Consider the following 21,636-nt stretch of genomic DNA (forward strand, 5'->3'; position numbering starts at 1 on the left):
GACACTTTATATAGTCACTACTGACCCTTTGAGGAGAGATTAGAAGAAAGCAGCATTTCCCATCCAGATTCCACCAGAAGAATGAAAAAAGTAAACCTTGGGCCAGCTTTACAAAGGTATTCAGGTGCATAAAGATCCAGACAGGCAGCTAGTAGGAATTTCAAAAGCACCTCCTAAGCAGGATACGTGTTTAAGTCCTATCGAAAAATCTTTCAAAATCTGGCCACCTAGCCACATTTGGCTGTACAAAATGAAACAATTGAGCAATAACTGAAAACTACTGTTCTTATCTGAGGTCAAGATGGCTTTCAGCTTATGCTGTGTAATTTAACCTTTTTAATGATGTGCCTTCTAAAGTGCTAATTGGAAACATTTGCAGTTACTCTACCTGAGTCCTAATGTTTCTAAAAATATAACACCACTCCTAGGATCACCTAATACGCTGTCAGATCTTTATATGGGCATCAAACAGTATTGATGGTTAGGGTCAACAGATTTATGGGATGGTTTGCATTGTTTACTGCCCCCTGCCCATTCTTGATAAATACCTTTTAAAGTCTTGGGCTCAAACACATTTAAAAATGCATTCTGGAAATACTGCACTCCTTGTACCCTGTTGAAGGGAAAGATGCACTGGTCCTGTGAAGTTGTCCAGTAGGCCAGTCACCTTACCCATTACCTGAGTGTTTGTTTAATAACATACTGCATCTCCCTTTAGGCTACAGCAGTTTAGCAGGTGGAATTTTCCAATATTTTTTGGTGACCTATAGACCTACCTGGATGATTGGTCACAGTATTTTTGCAGCAGATTATTAATCTATGTTCCACCACACGGAAGTAGCCAAAATTATATTTGATCAAAAAATTAATAATTTGAGGTATGTTTTGGGGTAATTTAAATGATAAAAACTAGGGAATCGATTAATAAATACTGATTTTTCTCCTTAGAACTCTCTAGCCTTGTCTCCTTTTCCTCTTCCATTCTGCAGTACATATTAGGATAATCACTTTTTTGATATCTATGCAATGCAGCTAAGCAAAAGGGGGAAATGGGCAGAGAACTATCAAAAATATTCTGCCATTGTTTTGGAGCCAGTGCCGGTCTCCTTCATATGATTTGATGTAGTGTAGTTATGTTTTCCTGTGAATTCAGTTTCCTTTTTATTTGTCAATATTCAGGGCCTTACTGGGATTGGTTGTTAGGAGGAGAAATGATAGGTATTTCTATGGTGAATCCCTGTTAATGAAAAATGTACAAAGTCCTGTTAACCCGAACACAGTATGAATAAACAGGAGGCAATGTCCTTGTTCAGAAATCCAAGTCTGCCTCTTGCTATTCCTGTTCCCAAAAGAAGTTCTCTTGGCTTCTTCCTAGAGCCCCACTACACTATTACAATGCTGCTCTGGGTTTCTCCCTGCTTTGTTGTACCTTTCATATGCAGACACACAGGGCTGGTCTTCACTACCCCTCCGGATCGGCGGTAGAAAATCGATCTCTCGGGGATCCATTTATCGCGTCTCGTTGGGACGCGATAATCAATACCTGAATCGACGCGCGTACTCCACCAGCCCAGGTAGGAGTAAGTGCTGTCGATGGGGGAGCCGCGGCGGTCGATTTGCCGCCGTCCTCACAGCGGGGTAAATCGGATCAGATACGTCAAATTCAGCTATGCTATTTCCGTAGCTGAATTTGCGTATCTGAAATTGATCTCCCCCCCCCCATAGTGTAGACGTAGCCACAGGTGCAATCAAATCCATGTCCTGCCCCCTGAATTTTGCTGTCAGTCTCAGGGAAACCTCTGCACTAGCATGGTGCAGCTTATACGCCAGCCTTCCCACGCTGCTCCATGCGTTGCATGTTGACTTCTATGGTTTTAGCTGTCACTAAACTAAGCGGCATTCAATTGCTCCCCAAGTTAGGCTGAATGAAAGGTGGCTAGCAGGCCCATCCTCTGCATTGAGGTCTGTGGTTGTGCATAGATCAGAGATGCTTGCTGGCAGCGAACACCATCCTCCAGCATAATAATACAAAATAAAGTTTTCTAAGCCTGCATTGTTATGAATAGGGCAGCTGTGAGATCTACGAGGAGGTGGAGTGCTAGAATAGTAGTCATTCTAAAAGAATTGCTGCCTAAGGGCATTTTTTCCAAAGAATACGACCGGGCTACTGGGTCAGTGGGGGATTTCACAGCATCTATAATGCCCAGCAAGGACAGAAAAATGGATGACGGTCATGGATTGACTAGAACCTAGCCAGATCCACACAACAAGAACTACAGGGCATGAATTAACAGTTCCAGGTACTGCAGGAACAAGTCTTGCAAAGATACAGGTGAGGCTCATACTGTGAGTAATCAGTTATGAAGGGGTCTGGTCTGGAGAGCTGCATACAGACAAAAATCATATAATAGCTGTGGTGGTGATTGTCATCACTGTCTTAGGATGTCCTGCAGAAAGTGCCTGTGAGAACCATCAATGGACCCTTCAGGGTCATAACACACTGTGCCTCTTCCATTAGCATGGAGAAGTTTGAGAGCCACTGTCAGGAGGATTGGTCAGGATAGCTTCCCCCAGAAACAAGCGACACCAACATCAATGCAGACATGTGTGTCTTTGCACGGTTCCCAAACTGTTCTGGGCCCTGACCACTGAACTCTGGTTAGGTCAGGGAGCTGCACACAGCTGCTGAGAGAATCAACCATCTGTAAGCTGGACAGATCAAATAACTGTTTTCTCTCTCCCTGCATTGTCCTGGCCATGGTCAGGAGGGTGAGGCTGGGCACATGAGTGCTTCCTGTGCTTGGACAGAAGCACATCATGGGCAAACGCACCATGGCTGTCACCTTCACCCTGATTTGGGGGTTCGGGGGGAGCACACATCAATAGACCCACCTGAAATGGAAATATGTGGCAAACTTATTGGAATGGTGTTGTGACTGAGAGGTAAGGCAGGCCCCATTATACTGAATTGCAGCCTATCCTCGTTTCAATTACTGTTGTATCTTTGCCTGCAGGTCCTGCAGTATCAGGCTCTCCACTGAGAGGAGTGGTGGGTCAGAACGTCACTTTGCCCTGTAAATACTACGTTGATAACAAAAATAACATCACAACAATGTACTTACCCAATCATAAGGGAAGCTACAGTTGCCTTCTGCAGTTGCAGATGCTACTTTCGGTTGAAAGTTCCCCATCAAGGTATATGCTTTAGTAACTCTTGGGTGAATTTGTCCCCTGAGGCTTTGAGGACCTGGATTAAAATCTCCTGCGGTCAAGCAGGTTTTAACTAAGGTTTCTGAAATACTGCTGAACAGTTTGCTTTTGAAGCTAACCCATTTCAGCTGCAGCCATTGCTAATGTGGACAAGGAGAAATGAGCAAAGGGCTAACTACAGGAAAAGCCAACCCTCATTAGGACTATGCGAAAGTATTCAGTATGGTAAGTGTAAGTGACAACATTTGGGAAGTGAAAATCATGAGATTTTTTTTTTTTGGAAATGAACATTTTTTTCTTCAAGCCCTTGAAAAGTTCTCTGCCACCTTTTCAGCTATCACCATGGCTCCTTGCTTCATCCTGAAGAGGATCCTAATGGTCCTATTTACAGGTAACTAAGGTGAATAAGAGAATAACTGATAGTGGATGGGGCTTCGATAGGTAACTACTGCATAATAGTTACTGAATTTTCCTGTAGAGAACTAAATCTGGACTAAACTTGATGTCTTCTAAAGAAGGCTGGTCATGTGTCACAGTGTTGTAGTTTGCCATAGTGTCTGCAATCATAATAATAAGCCGGAGCTGTTCGATAGCCTTCTGTGGAGCTCCTCCAGCTTTCATTTTATTTTATAAAAGATAAATTTCTGGGCATTATGGTTGCAGAAATAATCATCCAAATGTGAACCATGAGCAGCAGGGTCTGAAAGTCCTACTGACAAACTGCATCTGCACAGAACTTCTTTCTTTATATACTGTTTAGACTGGGTTCTGAGATCTATATAGCCATGGCATTTAGAAATGTATTTAAAGACCTAATTTCACTTTTGTAGAGGTTTCATCAATAGTCTGTCCGCATTATGCATTATTCCTATTTGAATGACTTTAATGTTTGAGTGCCTTTTAAAAATGTACAGTTAATATGTTAGGGGAAAAATGTGCACTGCAAAATAGTGACTTTTTCTGTGTCTGTCATGACAAAGCCTTGATTTCTGCAATTCTACACTACCGTAAACAGTGAGCCTTACTCAGGGGGATGCTGGTGTTGGTCCCAGGATATTAGAGAGACAAGGTGGCTGAGGAAATATCTTTTATTAGACCAGTTTCTGTTCATGTGAGAGAGAAGTTTTTGAGTTTTTTGTGCTCTTCCTCAGATCTGGGAAAGATGCTTACAATTTAGCATAAGCAGTTCGCACATATTCTAGGGGACTATTCAAGGTGAAGTGTCCTGTTAACACCCGAATAGTCAGCGGACAAAAATGTCGCCTGGCCAGGTCTACGCTAGCGAACTTAAGCAGCACGGCTGTAGCAAAGCAATTCCACCACTATAAAATGGCTCGTGTAGCCACTCTGTGCCAATGGGAGAGAGCTCTCCTATTGACATAGTAAAGCCACCTCAACGAGCAACGGGAGAAGCTCTCCTGCCAACATAGCGCTGTGCACACGAGCACTTACGTCGGTGACACTTATGTTGCTCAGCGGGCTGGTTTTTTCACACCCCTGAGCGATATACGTTTCGCCAACATAAGTGGTGGTGGAGTCATGGCGGACGAGCGCTCTGTAGATGAAAAGCTTGTCTTTCTCACCAACAGAAGTTGGTCCAATAAAAGATGCTGCTTCAGCCATCTTGTCTTAGTCGTAGGGAAACAGTGATGACATCAGTTGTGAAGATAATAAGCCACATAATGCCATCAGTCCAGGGAGATCTGCTTTAAATTTAAAAATTAAAAATGGCAAGATGTGGTCCATATGCTGTAAAGTGAGATTTTGTTTCAAAACATTTTTTTTTTTTTTGCTAAATAAGAGATTGGATTCAAAAATGTTTCTTTATTAACTACTAACACAGTATGTTGTCAGAGCTGAGTTTCTCACAGGTTACTGTGGCAAAGTTGTAGTAGGAAACAGATTTATTACTGAAAACGTCTTTTCCTGAAAAAAAGAGAAGAGGTTGATTAGCTAACACATCAGTCCTGCCCAGCTAAATCAAGGTTAAAGGTGTTCAACTGTGTTTTCACTGAGAAAAGGTCAGGATTAGCTTAACTAACCCCTACCTAATATTGATCTCCTTTAACATACAAACCCTGATTTATATTGGACCAGTTTGGAAACATTGCATTGGAAAGTATTAACACCTAGTGCAGAGCATTCTACCCTGGTAGCATTATCAATAGCCTTCTATTTTATTTGATAGGAAGCTTCCTTTGAAATGTGAGGAGTTAGAACGAGCATTCAAAGCTCCCCTTTTATGTGCCCAGTTAAGGGCTGGCTTTGATTGACATCTAGATCATGTGACCAGGAATGACTTTGATTAACACCCTTAGCACAAAAGATTTAATGCATTGGAGGTGCAGTAAATACACAATATCCTGTAACTGTTACAGAGAGAAACAGTCTAGCTGGCACAGAAATACTTCTGCTTCCTCCAGCTCTTGTGTGCTGGTTTTATCTGTGAGTACACCAGACTTGCAGGGAAACCGAAGGGATGTTTACTACTGAATTAGGTGATTAGACAAAACTTCTTATACACAGAATGTGAATTAAATATAGAAGTGAATGGGGAAGTTGTGTAAACTGGTGGGAGTGCAGAATGATATTCATGGCAATTCTAAAAGGAAATGCAGCCTGATGCCATGTGTCCAAAGAGGAAGGCAGGGTTATAAGGAGCATTGGGGATTTCCACAGCATTTTTAAAGTGAGTTCTGTATTTTATCCACTGTTCTATTGTCTCATGGTGGGTATGCTCATGCACATGCTCAATCAAGAAAGCAAGAGAGAGCTAGTTCACTAAAAGGTCTGTTTCGTTTTCAAAGGGTTTAGGCCACTTAACTGGCCACTTGCAAACACAATATCCAGTCTAACATGCAAGTTTACCTGCCCAGCATTTTTCAAGGAAGGTGGAACTGGAACTGAACATCTAGGATGAATCTGTTGCCTGTACACAGAACATAAGAATGACCATGCCTGGTCAGACCAATGGTCCATCTAGCTCAGTATCCTGTCTTCCAACAGTGGCCAATGCCAGGTGCTTCAGAAGAAATGAACGGAACACGTAATCATCAAGTGATCCATCCCCTGTCTCCCAATTCCAGCTTCTGGCAGAGGTTAGGGACACCCGGAGCATGGAGTTGCATCCCTGACCATGTTGGTTAACAGCCATTGATAGACCTGTCCTCCATGAACGTATCTCATTCTTTTTTGAACCCAGTTATAGTTTTGGCCTGCATAACATCCCCTGGCAACAAGTTCCACAGGTTGGCTGTGCATTGTGTGAAGAAGTACTTCCTTTTAAACCTGCTGCCTATTAATTTCTTTGGGTGAAGGAGTAAATAACACTTCCTTAGTCGCTTTCTCCACATCAGTCATGGTTTTATAGACCCCTATCATATCCCCTCTTAGTCGTCTTTTTTCCAAGCGGAACAGTCCCAGTCTTTTTAATCTCTCCTCATACGGAAGCTGTTCCATCCCCCTAATCACTTTTGTTGCCCTTCTCTGTACCTTTTCCAATTCTAATATACCTTTTTGAGATGGTGGGACCAGAACTGCACACAGTATTCAAGGTGTGGGAGTACCATGGATTCAGCTAGTGGCTTTATATTTATTTTCTCTCTTCTTACCAGCCTGTAATGGCCAGAATTGCCTCTGGAGCCTTTGTGTAAAAATTGGTGTTACATTATCTACCCTCCAGTCATCTGGCAGAGAAGCTGATTTAAATGATCGGTTGCATACCACAGTTAGTAGTTCTGCAATTTCATGTTTGTTCCTTCAGAACTCTTGGGTGAATACCATCTGATCCTGGTGACTTATTACAGTTTAGTTTTACCAATTTGTTCCAAAACCACCTCTATTTACAACTCAACCTGGGACAGTTCCTCAGATTTGCCACCTAAAAAGAATGGCTCAGGTGTGGGATTCGGTGGCACATCCTCTTTAGTGAACACCAATGCAAAGAATTCATTTAGTTCTCTGCTTCCTTCAGTGCTTCTTAGATCCAGCACAAGTCGGCTCTTAAATGAGAGATGAGATTCCAACTGAGCAGGATGTAAGTGGTGCATATACTTTGTGCTGGATCTCTGCATAGGAGTGAATTTCATATGCCCTGAGGGCTATCTTGAGAGTCTAGCCCAGAATATGTGCCCACTAGGGAATTTTCAAACCACAGCATCTTCATGCAAGTGGAATCACTCAGTAGAAGTCTATCTCTCCAGTTTCTCCTAGTATTGCCTTCACCAGGAGACCAGCCCATGCCAGCTGCCCTATGCTGGCTCATTAGACCAGCCGTGTTTCCTTCTGCAGCCAGAGACAGACAGGCAGTAATCTGGTTTGTGACCCTGCAGCAGTAACATGCTCCCACCTCACACTGGGTCCAGACTCTGACTCAGAAAGGACAGGGAAAGGGAGGGGAGGATCATGGACTGAGTAAAAGCCAACCAGATCCACTCGGCAAGAACAAGGTATGAGTTTGCAGTTCCAGGTACTGCAGGGACAAGTCTTCCAAAGGTACCGGTGAGGCCCATGTTACTACACTGAACCCCCGTGAGTGAGGAGAGACAAGGGGGTCTGGAGAACTGCATATGCACAAAAGCCATATCATAGCTGTGGTGGTTATAGTCACAGCTGTCAGGGGATCTGTAACAGTTGCCTGTGGGAACCATCCAGGGACACCACAGGTATCATAAGCCACTGTGCCTCATCTCTTCCATTAGCATGGCACAGTTTGAGAAGATTAGTCAGGAAGATTAGTCAGTATAGCTTCCCTCACAAACAAGCGACACCAACATCAACACAGACCTGTGTGGTACCCAAACTGTCCTGGGTCCTGACAATGGGACTCCCGTTAGGTCAGGCAGCCGCACACAAAGCTGCTGAGAGAATCACCCACCTGTAAGCTGGGAAGATCAAAGAACTGTTCTCCCTGCATCGTCCTGGTTAGGGTCAGGAGGGTGAGGCTGCGAAACTGCAGCATACGTGAGTGCTTCCTGTGCTTGGACAGAACCACGTCATGGGCAAAAGCACCATGGCTGCGCTGTGTGTCCTGCTGTCATCCTCCCCTGTAGAGAGGAGATAGGGGAGGAGGGGAAACACACATCTCAGTGGACGCACCTGCAATGGAGATATGTGGCGAGCTTACAGAGTTGGTGTTGTGTTGTGATGGAGATGCCAGGCAGGTCCTATTAGCCTGTGCATTGTATCCTAGCCCTGTTTCAATTACTGTTGTATCTTTGTCTGCAGGTCTCACAGTGTCAGGCTCTCCAGTGAGAGGAGTGGTGGGTCAGAACGTCACTTTGCCCTGTAAATACCGAGTTAATCACCAAAATGACATCACCACAATGTGCTGGGGCCGGGGCAGCTGTCCTTCTTTCCAATGTTCTCAGACAATTCTCTGGACAGATGGATGGAGGGTAACCGAGCATCAGTCCAGCAGGTACCGGTTAGAAGGGAATCTCACTCAGGGGGACGTGTCCCTCACCATAGTGAATGCAGCAGAAGCAGACGGAGGGGTGTACTGCTGCCGTGTGGAGATCTCTGGTTGGTTCAATGATGAGCGGCACAATCTGGAAGTTGTGATTGAGACAGGTGAGCAGAGCTTTTGTATAGTGTCTTTGAAGGGTAAAACTCCTGCCATCTGGCTGACTTGCACAGCTTGTGAGAGAAACAATGTAATCATGTCTTGTGGTGTTACCCATTATGGCATTGAAGCTGTATCATTACCTCTGCCATCGGGGTAACCCCAGCAGAGCCAGTGCCCGGGAATGGAGACTTCGGGACTTTGAGCCTTGGCACGACTCATCAGCATTCTTAGCCTGGTCTACGCTACGGAGTTAGGTTGAATTTAGCCTCGTTACGTTGATTTAAAAATGACTGCGTCCACACAACCAACCCCGTTCCCTCGACCTAAAGGGCTCTTAAAATCAACTTCTGTACTCCTCCCCGGTGCGGGGAGTAGCGCTAAAATCGACTTTCCTGGGTCATATTTGGGGTAGGGCAGGTGCAAATTTACGGTATTGGCCTCCAAGAGCTATCCCAGAGTGCTCCATTGTGACCGCTCTGGACAGCACTTTGAACTCCAATGCACTAGCCAGGTACACAGGAAAAGCCCCAGGAACTTTTGAATTCCATTTCCCGTTTGGTCAGCATGGCGAACTCAGCAGCACAGGTGACCATGCCGTCCCCCCAGAATCGCAGCGCGTAGAATGTTTCTACGCTCCCCCTATCAGCTCCGTCCCTGAGGTTATCGCAGATTATAAGGCAAAAAAAACGCACTCACAATGACGTTCTCCAAGCTCATGCAGTCCTCCTGCACTGATAGGGCACAGCTCAATGCATGGAGGCATTCAGTGGCAGAGGCCAGGAAAGAATTAAGTAAGCGCGAAGAGTGGAGGCAGGACGTGATGCTGAGGCTAATGGGGGAGCAAACGGACGTGATGAAGCATCTGTTGGAGTTGCAGGAAAGCCAAAAAGAGCACAGATCCCGCCTGGATCCACTGTATAACTGCCTCCCCATGTTCCATAGCCTCCTCACCCAGACGCCCAAGAACACAGGGGTGGGGGAGGCTCCGGGCACCTAGCCCCTCCACTCCAGAAGTTGGTCCAAGCAACAGAAGACTGTCATTCAAACAGTTTGATTTTTAGTGTGACTACAATAAGCAATGTGGCCTTGTCCTTCCCTCCTCCCCCAACCCACCCGGGCTACCTTGTCCGTTATCTCTTTTTTTTTTTTAATTAATAAAGAAAGAATGCATGGTTTCAAAACAATAGTTACTTTATTTTGAAGGGGGAAGGGTGGTTGGCTTACAGGGAATTAAAATCAACAAAGGGGGCAGGTTTGCATCAAGGAGAAACACACACAACTGTCACACTGAAGCCTGGACAGTCATGAAACTGTTTTTCAAAGCCTCTCTGAGGCACAGCACGCCTTGCTGTGCTCTTCTAATTGCCCTGGTGTCTGGTGCGAAATGATTGTCTGCCATTGCTTTCACAGAGGGAGGGGCTACTGACGACATGTACCCAAAACCACCCGCAACAATGTTTTTGCCCCATCAGGCATTGGGAGCTTAATCCAGAATTCCAATGGGCGGTGGAGACTGTGCGAACTGTGGGATAGCTACCCACAGTGCACCGCTCCATAAGTCAATGCTACCCACGGTAGTGAGGACACACTCCTCCGACTTAATGCACTTAGTGTGGACATATGTAATCGACTGTAAAAATCGATGTCTAAAAATCGACTTCTATAAAATTGACCTAATTTCGTAGTGTAGACATACCCTTAGCTGCTCCACATGTAGCATCCAAGAGAGTGGGCCATGGAGTATGTTTCTTTCATGGCTTATGCACAGTAATTCTCCCACTGATGAGGGGCATTTTTAGCAACCAGCCAAGTGTCCAAACCACTGCCAACTGCCAGTTCTGGAATATCGATTATTTTGCTTATTGCCAAGAGTAGCTATGTAGTCGGCCTTTGCAAGAACTTAACTAAGGCAAGCCGGGCGGGGGTAAGCAGCAATCCCATGGAGTAAACCTGACTCTGTCTCCTCTCTGATATGCTGGGGTAAGTGTCTGTGGAAAAACTGGAAGTCTGTCTATATTTGACTTTTGGTGTGCGTGTGTTGGGGCCCATGAGACTGCACACTCTGCAAAAACACATCAGTCTACCTAATGGATTAAAAAGTGCTTCCTTAATGGTTTTTCTATGATTGACATGTTGTTGAGGCAATTGTAGCAGTTACTAACATAAAAGGGGTAGACAGGTCTGAGGAATTTGGATTTGACCTTCTGGACATCTCTTGGAATCCCCATGGACAGGCGGATAGCTGGCCAATTGAACTTTGTCGTTTGACCACTCGAGACCCTTCCAGACCGTGTGTAACTATTGTTTGGGGGTGATCTATAATCTGTTGTGTTTGTATGTGCTTGTGACTAACTAAAGCAGAGACTCTGGGAAGAGGCATTCTGGTGAGAGTGCTGGAGAATAGTAAAGTGAAGGTTTTAAGAAAAAGCACTCGATCTTGATTAGTTTGTGCCAACCATGTAGCAGATGGAGGTGCTGCATCTCCTGGGTTTATTTCCCGATACCGCCTCGCAGAGAGTAAAGTTAGCAAGAGCTTCAGGTTTAGGGAATCCCAGGTAACACCACTAGGGCTGATCCAGTCTCCATTAAAGTCAATGGAAGGATGGTTCATTCATACAAATAAAAAAGATGCTGCCTGGTGTCACAAGACGTGACCAAGTTCTGCAGGACTCCTGGCCCCCTAAGCCGTTTGAGAGAGAAAGATCCTCCTTGCAAAATCTGCACATCTTGGAATCCCAGGGATCAAGGATAATATAAATCCTCACCCTGGTCCTGGGAAACCTGCTTGACTTACCTGCTGGCACTTAGCAACCTCGCTTGGTCTCTACTCCATTCCACTGAACCTCTGTATCGTCTCCTATCGAGCAGCATTTCCTTTCAAACTCCCTGTGCCAAATTCAGACCTAGCATAAATAGGTGCAGCCCCATTGAACTCAGATGGGTGTCACTCACTTTCACCTCGTATGAATTTAGCCCTGTCTTGGCTGAGCACTTAAGTGGTGCACGGGCCTGGAGCTGGTTCTTCACAGGGGTGAATTCCACCCCACGGTGACTGCTTACTTGTGCAAATAGTCCCGCTGGAGCCATGGCTCATCGATATGAGCTACATTTGCACAACCTGGCCTTAAGTAATGACACATTTTCATGCTGGAAGTTTAATCTCAGCCGGGGATCCCTTAAAATTCTCTTTGACAAGCTGCAGATCTAAAAGGCACAACCCCAGGTATGGAAATCAGTAAAATCTAAAAGTAAAACCCTACCCCACCCGGGTTCTTTATCCCAAAGAGGCAGCAATCCAGAGACTCCAGGAAGCCCAGTTGGGACTTTGTATCACTCCTGATTTTCTGTGGAAGATGCTCAGATGCTATGGCAGGATAAAACCCCAATCTGGATGGGTGGATAGATATTGTAGCTGCGATTTTCATTCTGTTCCTTTGCATTGTATTTTCCTGAAAATACAGATGTTATAATTTTTGTTTTACTTGAAAATATGCCAGGTGGTTAACAGGACACTTTTTTTGCTGTTTTTTATACATTTCTATTGTTAATAAAACATTTTATTTCCTTTAGTTTGTGGGGCGTATCTTGCAGACTGTTGTAGGATATGTGATTTTTGTTTTGTTTTTAACACCAGCTAGGATCTCCACCACAGCCCCTCACACTTCTACATTTGAACATAACCTCAGGTAATGTTTATCCAACTTCTCTGGTGTGTGTGAGCCTCTTCGTAACGGAAAGGGAACAAAATTACATATGGGACAAATGCAGAAGCTAAACTTTCCCAAACATGGTTTTTACAAAATCCTCTCCCTGCTATCTGGAAACCTGCCTCATCCAACCCCTACCTGACTTTCTTGTCTGCACACAGAAACCTAGACTAGTCTCTGATCTGTGTCACAGAATCTCCGCCTCTTGCGCACTAAAGCAGATTTTCCTTTTAAACCTTCTGGGTCAAATTCGTGCCTAGCATAAACATTGCAAACACATACACATGAGTAACTTCACTCACAAATTGCAGGATTAAAATCTATTTTATTGGTGTTCAAGTCAAGGCAACTTATTTTAAATGGTGTAGAAAATTATCTCCGCTGACCTGAGAATAAGCTCCTGGCAACAGGGGGGAGATCTGTAGGGTTCTCCCAGGCCTCTCTGCAAACCATTTCCAACACTCAAAAAAAATTACATGATTATGTTTTAATAAAATCTAATTCTTGATATTTAGCTTTGGAGATTTGTGATGCTTTGTCGGTTTTATCTTAATACCAGAAATGCCATTTACAGTTTGTAATTGCTCTCAATTTCATCAGCTCAGTAACTTCAAAGTGTAACCACACAACTTACACCTTTCCCTTTCAGAAGAGGAAGTGAAAATTGGCGCAGTTGCAACAGAGGAGGCACCTGATCCTGGAATCCCCTTAATTTATACAGGAGGAGGCTCCGTTTTCATTAGCTGTAGATCTTTGGGCAGCACATTTAGAGTCTTGAGATGAGTGGGTTAGTTTCATTTCTTGTGGGTTATTCAATTATCAAATAGCAGAGCCATGGAACCATTGTACTAAAGATGCTGCATTTTGTAGCCCCAGAGATTAAATGTTGTGAGGTGCCTTGAGCCAGGGATACGCACTGGATCAAGATGCTGCAGCTGTGACTTTGGCAAGTTTTTTCACACTGAGCCCTGCCTAAATGTTACATAAATGTGCTCTGGGCTGTATGACGTCCTGCTTGCATAAATTGTGCAGCTCACTTGCCCTGGACAGTACCGCACCGCTTACTCTTTTAAGGGTCTGACCCAAAACACATTGAAGGCATTGGGCAGACTCCCCTTTCACTTAGATGGCTGTTGGATAAGGCTCAAATCTATTTAAATTGTGTTGTCCATCTCTTTGTTTATCATCAGGAGATGTTCATTTGCTTTAGATGCTCAGGGAAGTAGAAGATGACTAGCTGCAAACAAAGGAAGAACTGTCATCTGTATTGAGTGATGTTTATTTTTTATTTGTGTAGTTGCTGCAAGAGCCACCCAGGTATCCTCTTCTGTCACACCAAGATGGCTATCGATTTCCAGTTCAGAAGCCCCTTGGGCTGTAAGTATCTCTGTTGTCAATTAAATAGTGCATATATCTTCCCTACGGGCCACTATCTGCATGCTCTATTTTGATTGGAACAGAGAAATGTTCATAAGTAGTTCATTGGATCAACTTCTGTTGGGGAAAGAAACAGGCTTTCAAGCTACACAGAGCTATTCTTCAAGTCACCAGACCTTGAAAGCTTGTCTCTTGGTCCAAAGAACAATATCACCTCACCCACCGTGACTCTCTAATATCCTGGGACCCGCACAGGCACAACACGCTGCAAACCACATATTTAGTCTGTCCATTTGCTGCCTGGGAAATAGTCCTGATGGTTTAATTGTCAGAAGACAAACCAACTCCAATAACAAATCTAAGGGACTAATCCTGCAGTTCTTATTCCATCCTTAGAAAGGCAAAAATCTCAGATTTCAAGTCTAAAATTAAAATAAATATTTAACTTTGATTCATGGTTCAAGTAACCTAATAGAGCAACTCAATGGAAATAGAGCATTATCTCCAGTGGGGTGCGTCACCTCAAGTGTGTCTCTACCAGATTTTTCCAAGATGCCCAAATGGCTTTTGAATCATGTATATAATTAATACCCACTAATACCCTCATGTCTGTGTTTCAGTTGAATGTGTCTACATCTGCCCATCTACTGGAGGCTGAATCCAGGGGGACGGGGATGTATATTAAAATTGGCGTCGTTCTGTCACTTCTAGTCCTCCTAATTTTGTCCCTGTTAATCTTCACGTGTAAGTAAATCAGAGAAAGAACAACTCAAGGGCATTAATCATTTTATTTCTCTAACTCAACCAGGGCCGGCTCTAGGCACCAGCAAAACAAACTGGTGCTTGGGGCGGCACATTTTTAGGGGCGGCATTCTGGCGCGGGCCATGCCGCCCCTAAAAATGTGCCCCGGCTGCCCTAACTCACCTCCGCTGCTGCCGCTCACGCGCCGCTGCTCGCCCTCCCTCCCAGGCTCTCAAACCCGGGAGGGAGGGGGAGGTCCCGAGCAGCTGCGGTGCGCGAAACAGCTGATTCGCTCGCCGCGGCTGCTTGGGATCTCCCCTTCCCTCCCAGGTTAGAGAGCCTGGGAGGGAGGGGAAGCAGTGGTGCACGAATCAGCTGTTTCGCGCGCCGCGGGCAATCTTTCCCCCCCCCCCGGGTTTGAGAGCCTGGGAGGGAGGGGGAGACCCCGAGTGGCCACAGCGCGGGCGCCGCTTCTCCCTCTCCCTTCCTCCCTCCTAGGCATGAGAGCCTGGGGGGAGGAGGCAGGGCTGGGGATTTGGGGAAGGGGCGGATTTGAGGTGGGGCCGGGGGTAAGAAAAAAATGGGGGGGGGCGGCCAAAACTGTTTTCGCTTGGGGCGGCAAAAATTCTAGCGCCGGCCCTGAACTCAACCAACAGTGACTGGTCGGGGGATGCATTGAATCAACTCTTCCCCATGGTGCCCTGGAAATGGCCCTTCCCCCATCATTGCTGCCCACTTTTCACACCGTGCTGCGTGGCCGTATCCTATCATAAGGGGAGCTGCAGCTGCTTTCTGCAGTTACGGACACTACCTTCCCTGGGATGCTCCTCATCAGGGTGTACAGTGGAGTCACTCTTGGGTGAATTTGTCCCCTTATGCTTTGAGGACCTGGGTTTAAATCTCCCTTATTGAATTTCTCTCACTTGGCTCTTTTCCTTGTCCCTTCTGCTTTTTTAAAACTTTTGTTCTAATAACCATGTGCATTTCCCCCTTATTTTGGATAATCTTCAGGGTATTTGCACAATACATAGAAGCTGGAGAATTTGGCCAGGTAAGTGCTATTCACTTTGTCTCTTCTGTAGCTATAAGAAGTCAGTATTGCTATACCTTTGTTAGGACGCGGTTGTTCAGAACAGATAGTCCCACACGCACGCTGGCTTCTCACACGTGCATTCTTTGAATTTGAGTGGCTTTTTCATAACAGGATAGATAAGCTTTCTTGCAATTTCATTCAATGAGGCATAATCACTGCTATTTGTTGTTAATAGAGCTGTCAAGTGATTTAAAAATTAATTGTGATTAATTGCGTGAATAAAAAATTAATTACACGATTAATTGCGTTGCTAAACAGTCATGGAACAGCATTTTTTAAATATTTGTGGATGTTTTTCTACATTTTCAAATATATTGATTTCAATTACAACACAGAATACAAAGTGTAGTGCTCACTTCATATTTATTTTTGATTACAAATATTTGCACTGTAAAAAACAAAAGAAATAGTATTTTTCTATTCACCTCAGACAAGTACTGTAGTACAAACTTTTTATCATGAAAGTTGAATTTACAATTGTAGAATTATGTACGAAAAATAACTGCATTGAAAAATAAAACAATGGCGTCTCACGCGTGCATTCTTTTAATTTGAGTGGCTTTTTCATATCAGGATAGATAAGATTTCTTGCATTGTTATCTGCAATTTCATTCAATGAGGCATGATCATTGCTATGTATTGTTAACCAGTAAACAAAATATGAGCAGAACTCTTTTTGCTTGTATTGTATTAAGAAGCAGAGCTTTAGGCTTGAAGTTCTTTACAAATACCCGCGTATTAATTATAAGTATTGTTTAATAAGTTCGGCTCTGATTCCCATTTTCCTAGTGAGTTGGTTGATTCCGCTACCCAGCCTGTTGTGTTACTCTCAAGACATTGTTATTTAAAGGTCTGGGTTTATTACTCTCGCTCCAGCCCAGTCTCCTTTTCTGGCACCAAACATGGCGGGATCTGAAGCACACTGGAAGCTGGGATCAATGCAGAGGAAAATAATTATAGGATGGATAGATAGATACTGCGTGTGACTGTTCTGGGAATGTGTCAGTTTATGCTCCTCATTTTGTTTCGTGACTATCGTTTGTGGTTGTAAACCTGCATTCTGAGTTATAACCTCTATTTTGTGAATCATCCTACAGTGTGTCCTGGACGGAGAGCAGGTTTGGACTGGGGTGTGCATAGCCTGAGATGGTGATCAGCGAGGAGATGGTGTTTCTCACCTTACGCAGAACTAACACAGGATGGGTAACCAGATGCCTGCAAATGATTATTGACTTGCTTATGACTCTTACCAGCCTCAGCCCCTCCGAACCATGGCTGGGACATGAGGTGTCACACTGGGGTTCAGGACCAAGTTCGTGTATATAAACTGGGGGGCTTCTGTATAGAGGGAGCCACCCATTGCCAGCAGCAAGAGGGACAAGGGAGTCTCCACCTCATCTGACCAGGCAGACCTCAGACCCAAACGGAAGGAGAAGATCATCTGCGGGGTGGGGCCATTGCATTCAGGTGTTTGTTTTTTCTGTAGCTCTGTAAATCTCTTGTGCAGTCTAAGATGCGCGTGTGTGAAATTCCTTTGCAAATTGTTCCTTGATTCAACTGTCACATGGTCTCTGAAGGGTTAGAACATAAACTGGAGTGCCACAGGCTGGAATTTGCGGTAGTGTGCATAAATTACCAGGGACACTTGGGGGCTTCAGCAGAGTTCATGGGGCCTATGACAGCTGCATCCAACATCCCCAGATGGGGGTGCCTGACAGGCCAAACCCAGAGACTGTGCCTTGACACTGCTCAGACCCAGTGGGCATTGAAGCATGCAGGAATCAGATCCAAAAGTTGAGGCCAACACAGCAGGCTGAAACCAGTGCATAGAGAGGGTGTGAGGGCAGAGAGCTGTCCTAGCTGAAAAACTGTATTATTAGCCACTAAAAACAAAGAGAGCACATTTTATGCTGCTCCCTGAACTGTATGTTCCACTGACCACTGTTAATCATTGTTTATACATATTCTTAGTTCTATCAAGCAGCAAAATTAAGAGGAATACTCCCTGTGTTGGGGAAAGTGACTGACTGTCAAAGAGTTATAGGTTTCAGAGTAGCAGCCGTGTTAGTCTGTATCCGCAAAAAGAAGAACAGGAGTACTTGTGGCACCTTAGAGACTAACAAATTTATTAGAGCATAAGCTTTCGTGGACTACAGCCCACTTCCGAAGAAGCTTATGCTCTAATAAATTTGTTAGTCTCTAAGGTGCCACAAGTACTCCTGTTCTTCTTTTTGCAAATAGTTACAGGTATCCCCTCCAGTCAAGCTACAAACTTCTATGATTTCTAGACTAAAACGTCACCAGTCTAGCCCGGGCTCCAGTCTCTGAGTGCAAGAAACCAAACCACCTTTCTCAGAATTCGTTCATTCAATCATGGAACACAAGAGTATATTTATTATCAGATGCAAACTGTTCCTTCTTTTCTTTGACTGAGAGCAAGTGCCACAGTGACTGAGCAGCTGAGAAGAGGAAGCCACAATGCTCATGTGTCCCCACAGAGAACCATGGGGATCCCGGTAGAAGTCAAGACAATCTGCACAGAAGCTCTGAATCTCCATAGTGACTCTGGGTTTCCAGCATCCCTCCAGATGGTAACATGGCTCTTCCCCTATATACAGAATCAAGCTGTGTGCAAGGACAGCAGCATTTAATGCAATAATACCTAGTATTTACACGGCACATTTTCATCATGCGAACTTTAACTAATTAGTCCCAACGCCAACAAAAAACAAATACACTTGTGCAAAAAGATTTTTATGCTCTCTTGACTAAAGGTCTGATCTAATTCCTGTCAAAGTAAATGGGAGTTGGATCAGACCCTGTCAGACAGTGACAATTGTTGAGCAAAACATACAGACCCTTTTGCAGCTATTTCCCAGAATGTCCGAGGGTCACTTTCTCCCTCTCACCCACTAGACTCTGCCTGTGCACCTGTATGTGTCCCTATGAGGCATCATAGATTTTTCAGGGATTAACGTCAGTTCATTATCCCTATGGCCCTCTGTCATAACTATAAAGGGAAGGGTAACCGCTCTCCTGTGTACAGTACTATAAAATCCCTCCTGGCCAGAGACTCCAAAATCCTTTTACCTGTAAAGGGTTAAGAAGCTCAGGTAACCTGGCTGACACCTGACCCAAAGGACCAATAAGGGGACAAGATACTTTCAAATCTTGGTGGGGGGGGGGGAGGCTTTTGTTTGTGCTCTTTGTTTTGGGAAGTTGTTCGCTCTTGGGACTGAGAGGGACCAGACATCAATCCAGGTTCTCCAAATCTTTCTGAACAAGTCTCTCATATTTCAAACTTGTAAGTAAACAGCCAGGCAAGGTGTGTTAGTTTATCTTTGTTTTCTCAACTTGTAAATGTACCTTTTGCTAGAGTGTTTATCTCTTTTTGCTGTACTTTGAACCTAAGGCTAGAGGGGGGTCCTCTGAGCTCTTTAAGTTTGATTACCCTGTAAAGTTATTTTTCCATCCTGATTTTACAGAGAGGATTTTTACCTTTTTCTTTAATTAAAAGCCTTCTTCTTAAGAACCTGATTGATTTTTCCTTGTTTTTAGATCCAAGGGGGTTGGATCTTGATCCACCAGGAGTTGGTGGGAGGAAGGAGGGGGGATGGTTAATTTCTCCTTGTTTTAAGATCCAAGGGGTTTGGATCTGTATTCACCAGGGAATTGGTGGAGAGTCTCTCAAGGCTACCCAGGAAGGGAACTAGCCTTGGGATGGTGGCAGCGGACCAGATCTAAGCTGGTAGTTAAGCTTAGAAGTTTTCATGCAGGCCCCCACATTTGTACCCTAAAGTTCAGAGTGGGGAAGCAGCCTTGACACCCTCCTCAATGAAACCGCCCTGGGTGCTATTACCCAGCTGAGACTAGAGAAGCATCCAGCATCAGTGGTTCTGCTCTGTGCTCCACCCGCCTCATAACGATTTATCCTCCGTTACCAGGCACCCAAAAGAAGCAGGAAGGTTCCAAAATCCAACAATTTACATTTGCAAGCAGATAAAAAGACATGTCAGACTTCAAGACTCCTTGAGACCTGTCTCTGATTAAATACTTAATTCTTGTGAAAAATCTAACAATGTTTAATTTTTAAAAATGTCACCCACTGTATCTTGGGCTGAATGAAGGACTTGGATCATTTCAATGACATTGTATATAATTTAAAATATGAAAGTGAATTCTAGTGGGTGCAGAAAACTTCCGGGTTGACAGACTGCTGTAGAATTAAGTCTTTCTAGGCCGGTGCCCACCTCTGCTGCCACTGCCGGTAGAGTGGTCAGTCGCCATAGTGATCTTTATGTGGTGAATAGCTGCTGAAGTGAAACAAAGGTTTTAATTGGTGTGTTGCCAATTTCTGGTAGCAAACAGAATTCAATAAAGGTCTCTTAACTGGGGAATCTATTAACTTGTGCTGTTGGTATAAAATGAGTGTCTGGATAAGCCTTTTATTTGTTTTTTAACCAGAGGTGAAAGTAAGCTGGTCCGATCCAGTGTACTGGTAGGGAAGTGGCTGCCGGTACACAGCTGACGGTACTGGCAGGGCTGCTGTTGGGAGTGGTGGGTAGGGGAGGTGGAAAGGCAGCTGCCCTGGGCCTGGCGATTTAAAAGGGCCTGGGGCTCCCGGCAGCGGCCTGAATCCCAGGCCCTTTAAATCACCACCGGAGTCCCGGGCGGCGCGGGCCAGGCAGCACTGAAGGGCTGGCTAGGGGAGTCTGGCCCCAGCCCACCCCTTTTCCCTCAGGCCACACCCCTTCCAGGGGCCCAAACCCGTGCCCCCCCCCACCTTGCTCAGGACCCCAGTCACCCTGCGTACCAGTAAGTCATTTAAATTACGTTCATCCCTGTTTTTAACCCTCATTACTGAGATCTTGAACCGTTTGTGGTCACAGCTAACAAGAATAACTAGAGTCTCATCTTTGACATTTAAGCTTCAAAACCAAATGGCGCGTGTCTAATCACACTGGCTCATTTATCACACTGCTTGATATCAGTGATGGGATTCACAGCCCCTCTCTGCATAGTGGTTTCTGGTGAGTTGTAAATAGCAGAATTTTGCACTGCTCTCACACCTCAACTACGGAAATGTTGAGGGGGATGGTTCAGAAATATGTTTTGTTAATTTAAATCCATGGTCAGGGTTTAATTTAATTATAAGCAATTTGTTGCAGAGTCATCTAACCGATTACTGGAAAATTGGGGGAGGGGGGCTAATAGGTGCTAGATGTAGGTATTTTTCTCTATTGATCATCCGGTAACAGCAACTCTATATGCCATAACTGACCCTGTGAGGAGAGAGATTAGAAAAAAGCAAAGCATCTTCCTCCAAGATCCCACCCGAAGAATGAGAAAAGGAAATCTGTTAAAGACTTGGCCTCTAAGACATTTTTAAAGATGTTTTCTGGGAATCGTGCACTCCCTGTATCCTGTTGAAGGGGGAAGTAGGCAAGCAGTGGTCCTGAGAAGTCGTCCAATAGGCCAGTCATCTTTCCCATCACTTGAATGTTTTTAATGACAGCATGCTGCAATTCCCTGTAGGCTACAGCAGTGGAACAGTGTGGGTCTTCCAATATTTTTTGGTGGTGGGTCCCACGGTCTTATCTGGGTGATTAATAATCTGGATGGTCAAGAGGATTTTTGCAACACCAGCCAGCCAGATGGAAATAGTCAGAAATACATTATTCCAAAGAATGAACAAGTGTTAGGGTAGTATGAATTATAAACACTTGGGAATTCATTAATACCAATGTTTCTCCTAGGAGCTCCCGCCTCTGTGTCTCTTTTTCATCTGTCTCTCTGCACTACACATTCATGTGAAGTCTTTTGCTATATTTATGCAATGTGGCTAAACATACGGGGATAATAGGGGGCAGGAAGAAACATCAAAAATATTCTATATGTCACCACAGTTTGGGTGTAAGAAACAGGTGCAGCTGAACAGAGT

At 44.6% G+C, this 21,636-nt stretch overlaps 1 protein-coding gene across 1 annotated transcript in view; it reads left to right on the plus strand.

Annotated features, from left to right (window-relative positions):
* Positions 1–3,506: 3,506 nt before the first annotated feature.
* LOC117881509 (hepatitis A virus cellular receptor 1 homolog) overlaps positions 3,507–21,636 on the plus strand; it is a 28,372-nt gene continuing 10,242 nt past the window's right edge. The window contains exons 1-5 of the mRNA XM_034778859.1: positions 3,507–3,601; positions 8,437–8,781; positions 13,781–13,860; positions 14,481–14,604; positions 15,614–15,622. Of these exons, the coding sequence (XP_034634750.1) occupies positions 3,553–3,601; positions 8,437–8,781; positions 13,781–13,860; positions 14,481–14,604; positions 15,614–15,622 (607 nt within the window). The 5' untranslated portion in view covers positions 3,507–3,552. The remainder of the gene's footprint in view (positions 3,602–8,436; positions 8,782–13,780; positions 13,861–14,480; positions 14,605–15,613; positions 15,623–21,636) is intronic.

The sequence above is a fragment of the Trachemys scripta genome, chromosome 8 (genome assembly GCF_013100865.1).
Source record: "Trachemys scripta elegans isolate TJP31775 chromosome 8, CAS_Tse_1.0, whole genome shotgun sequence".
NCBI lineage: Eukaryota > Metazoa > Chordata > Testudines > Emydidae > Trachemys > Trachemys scripta.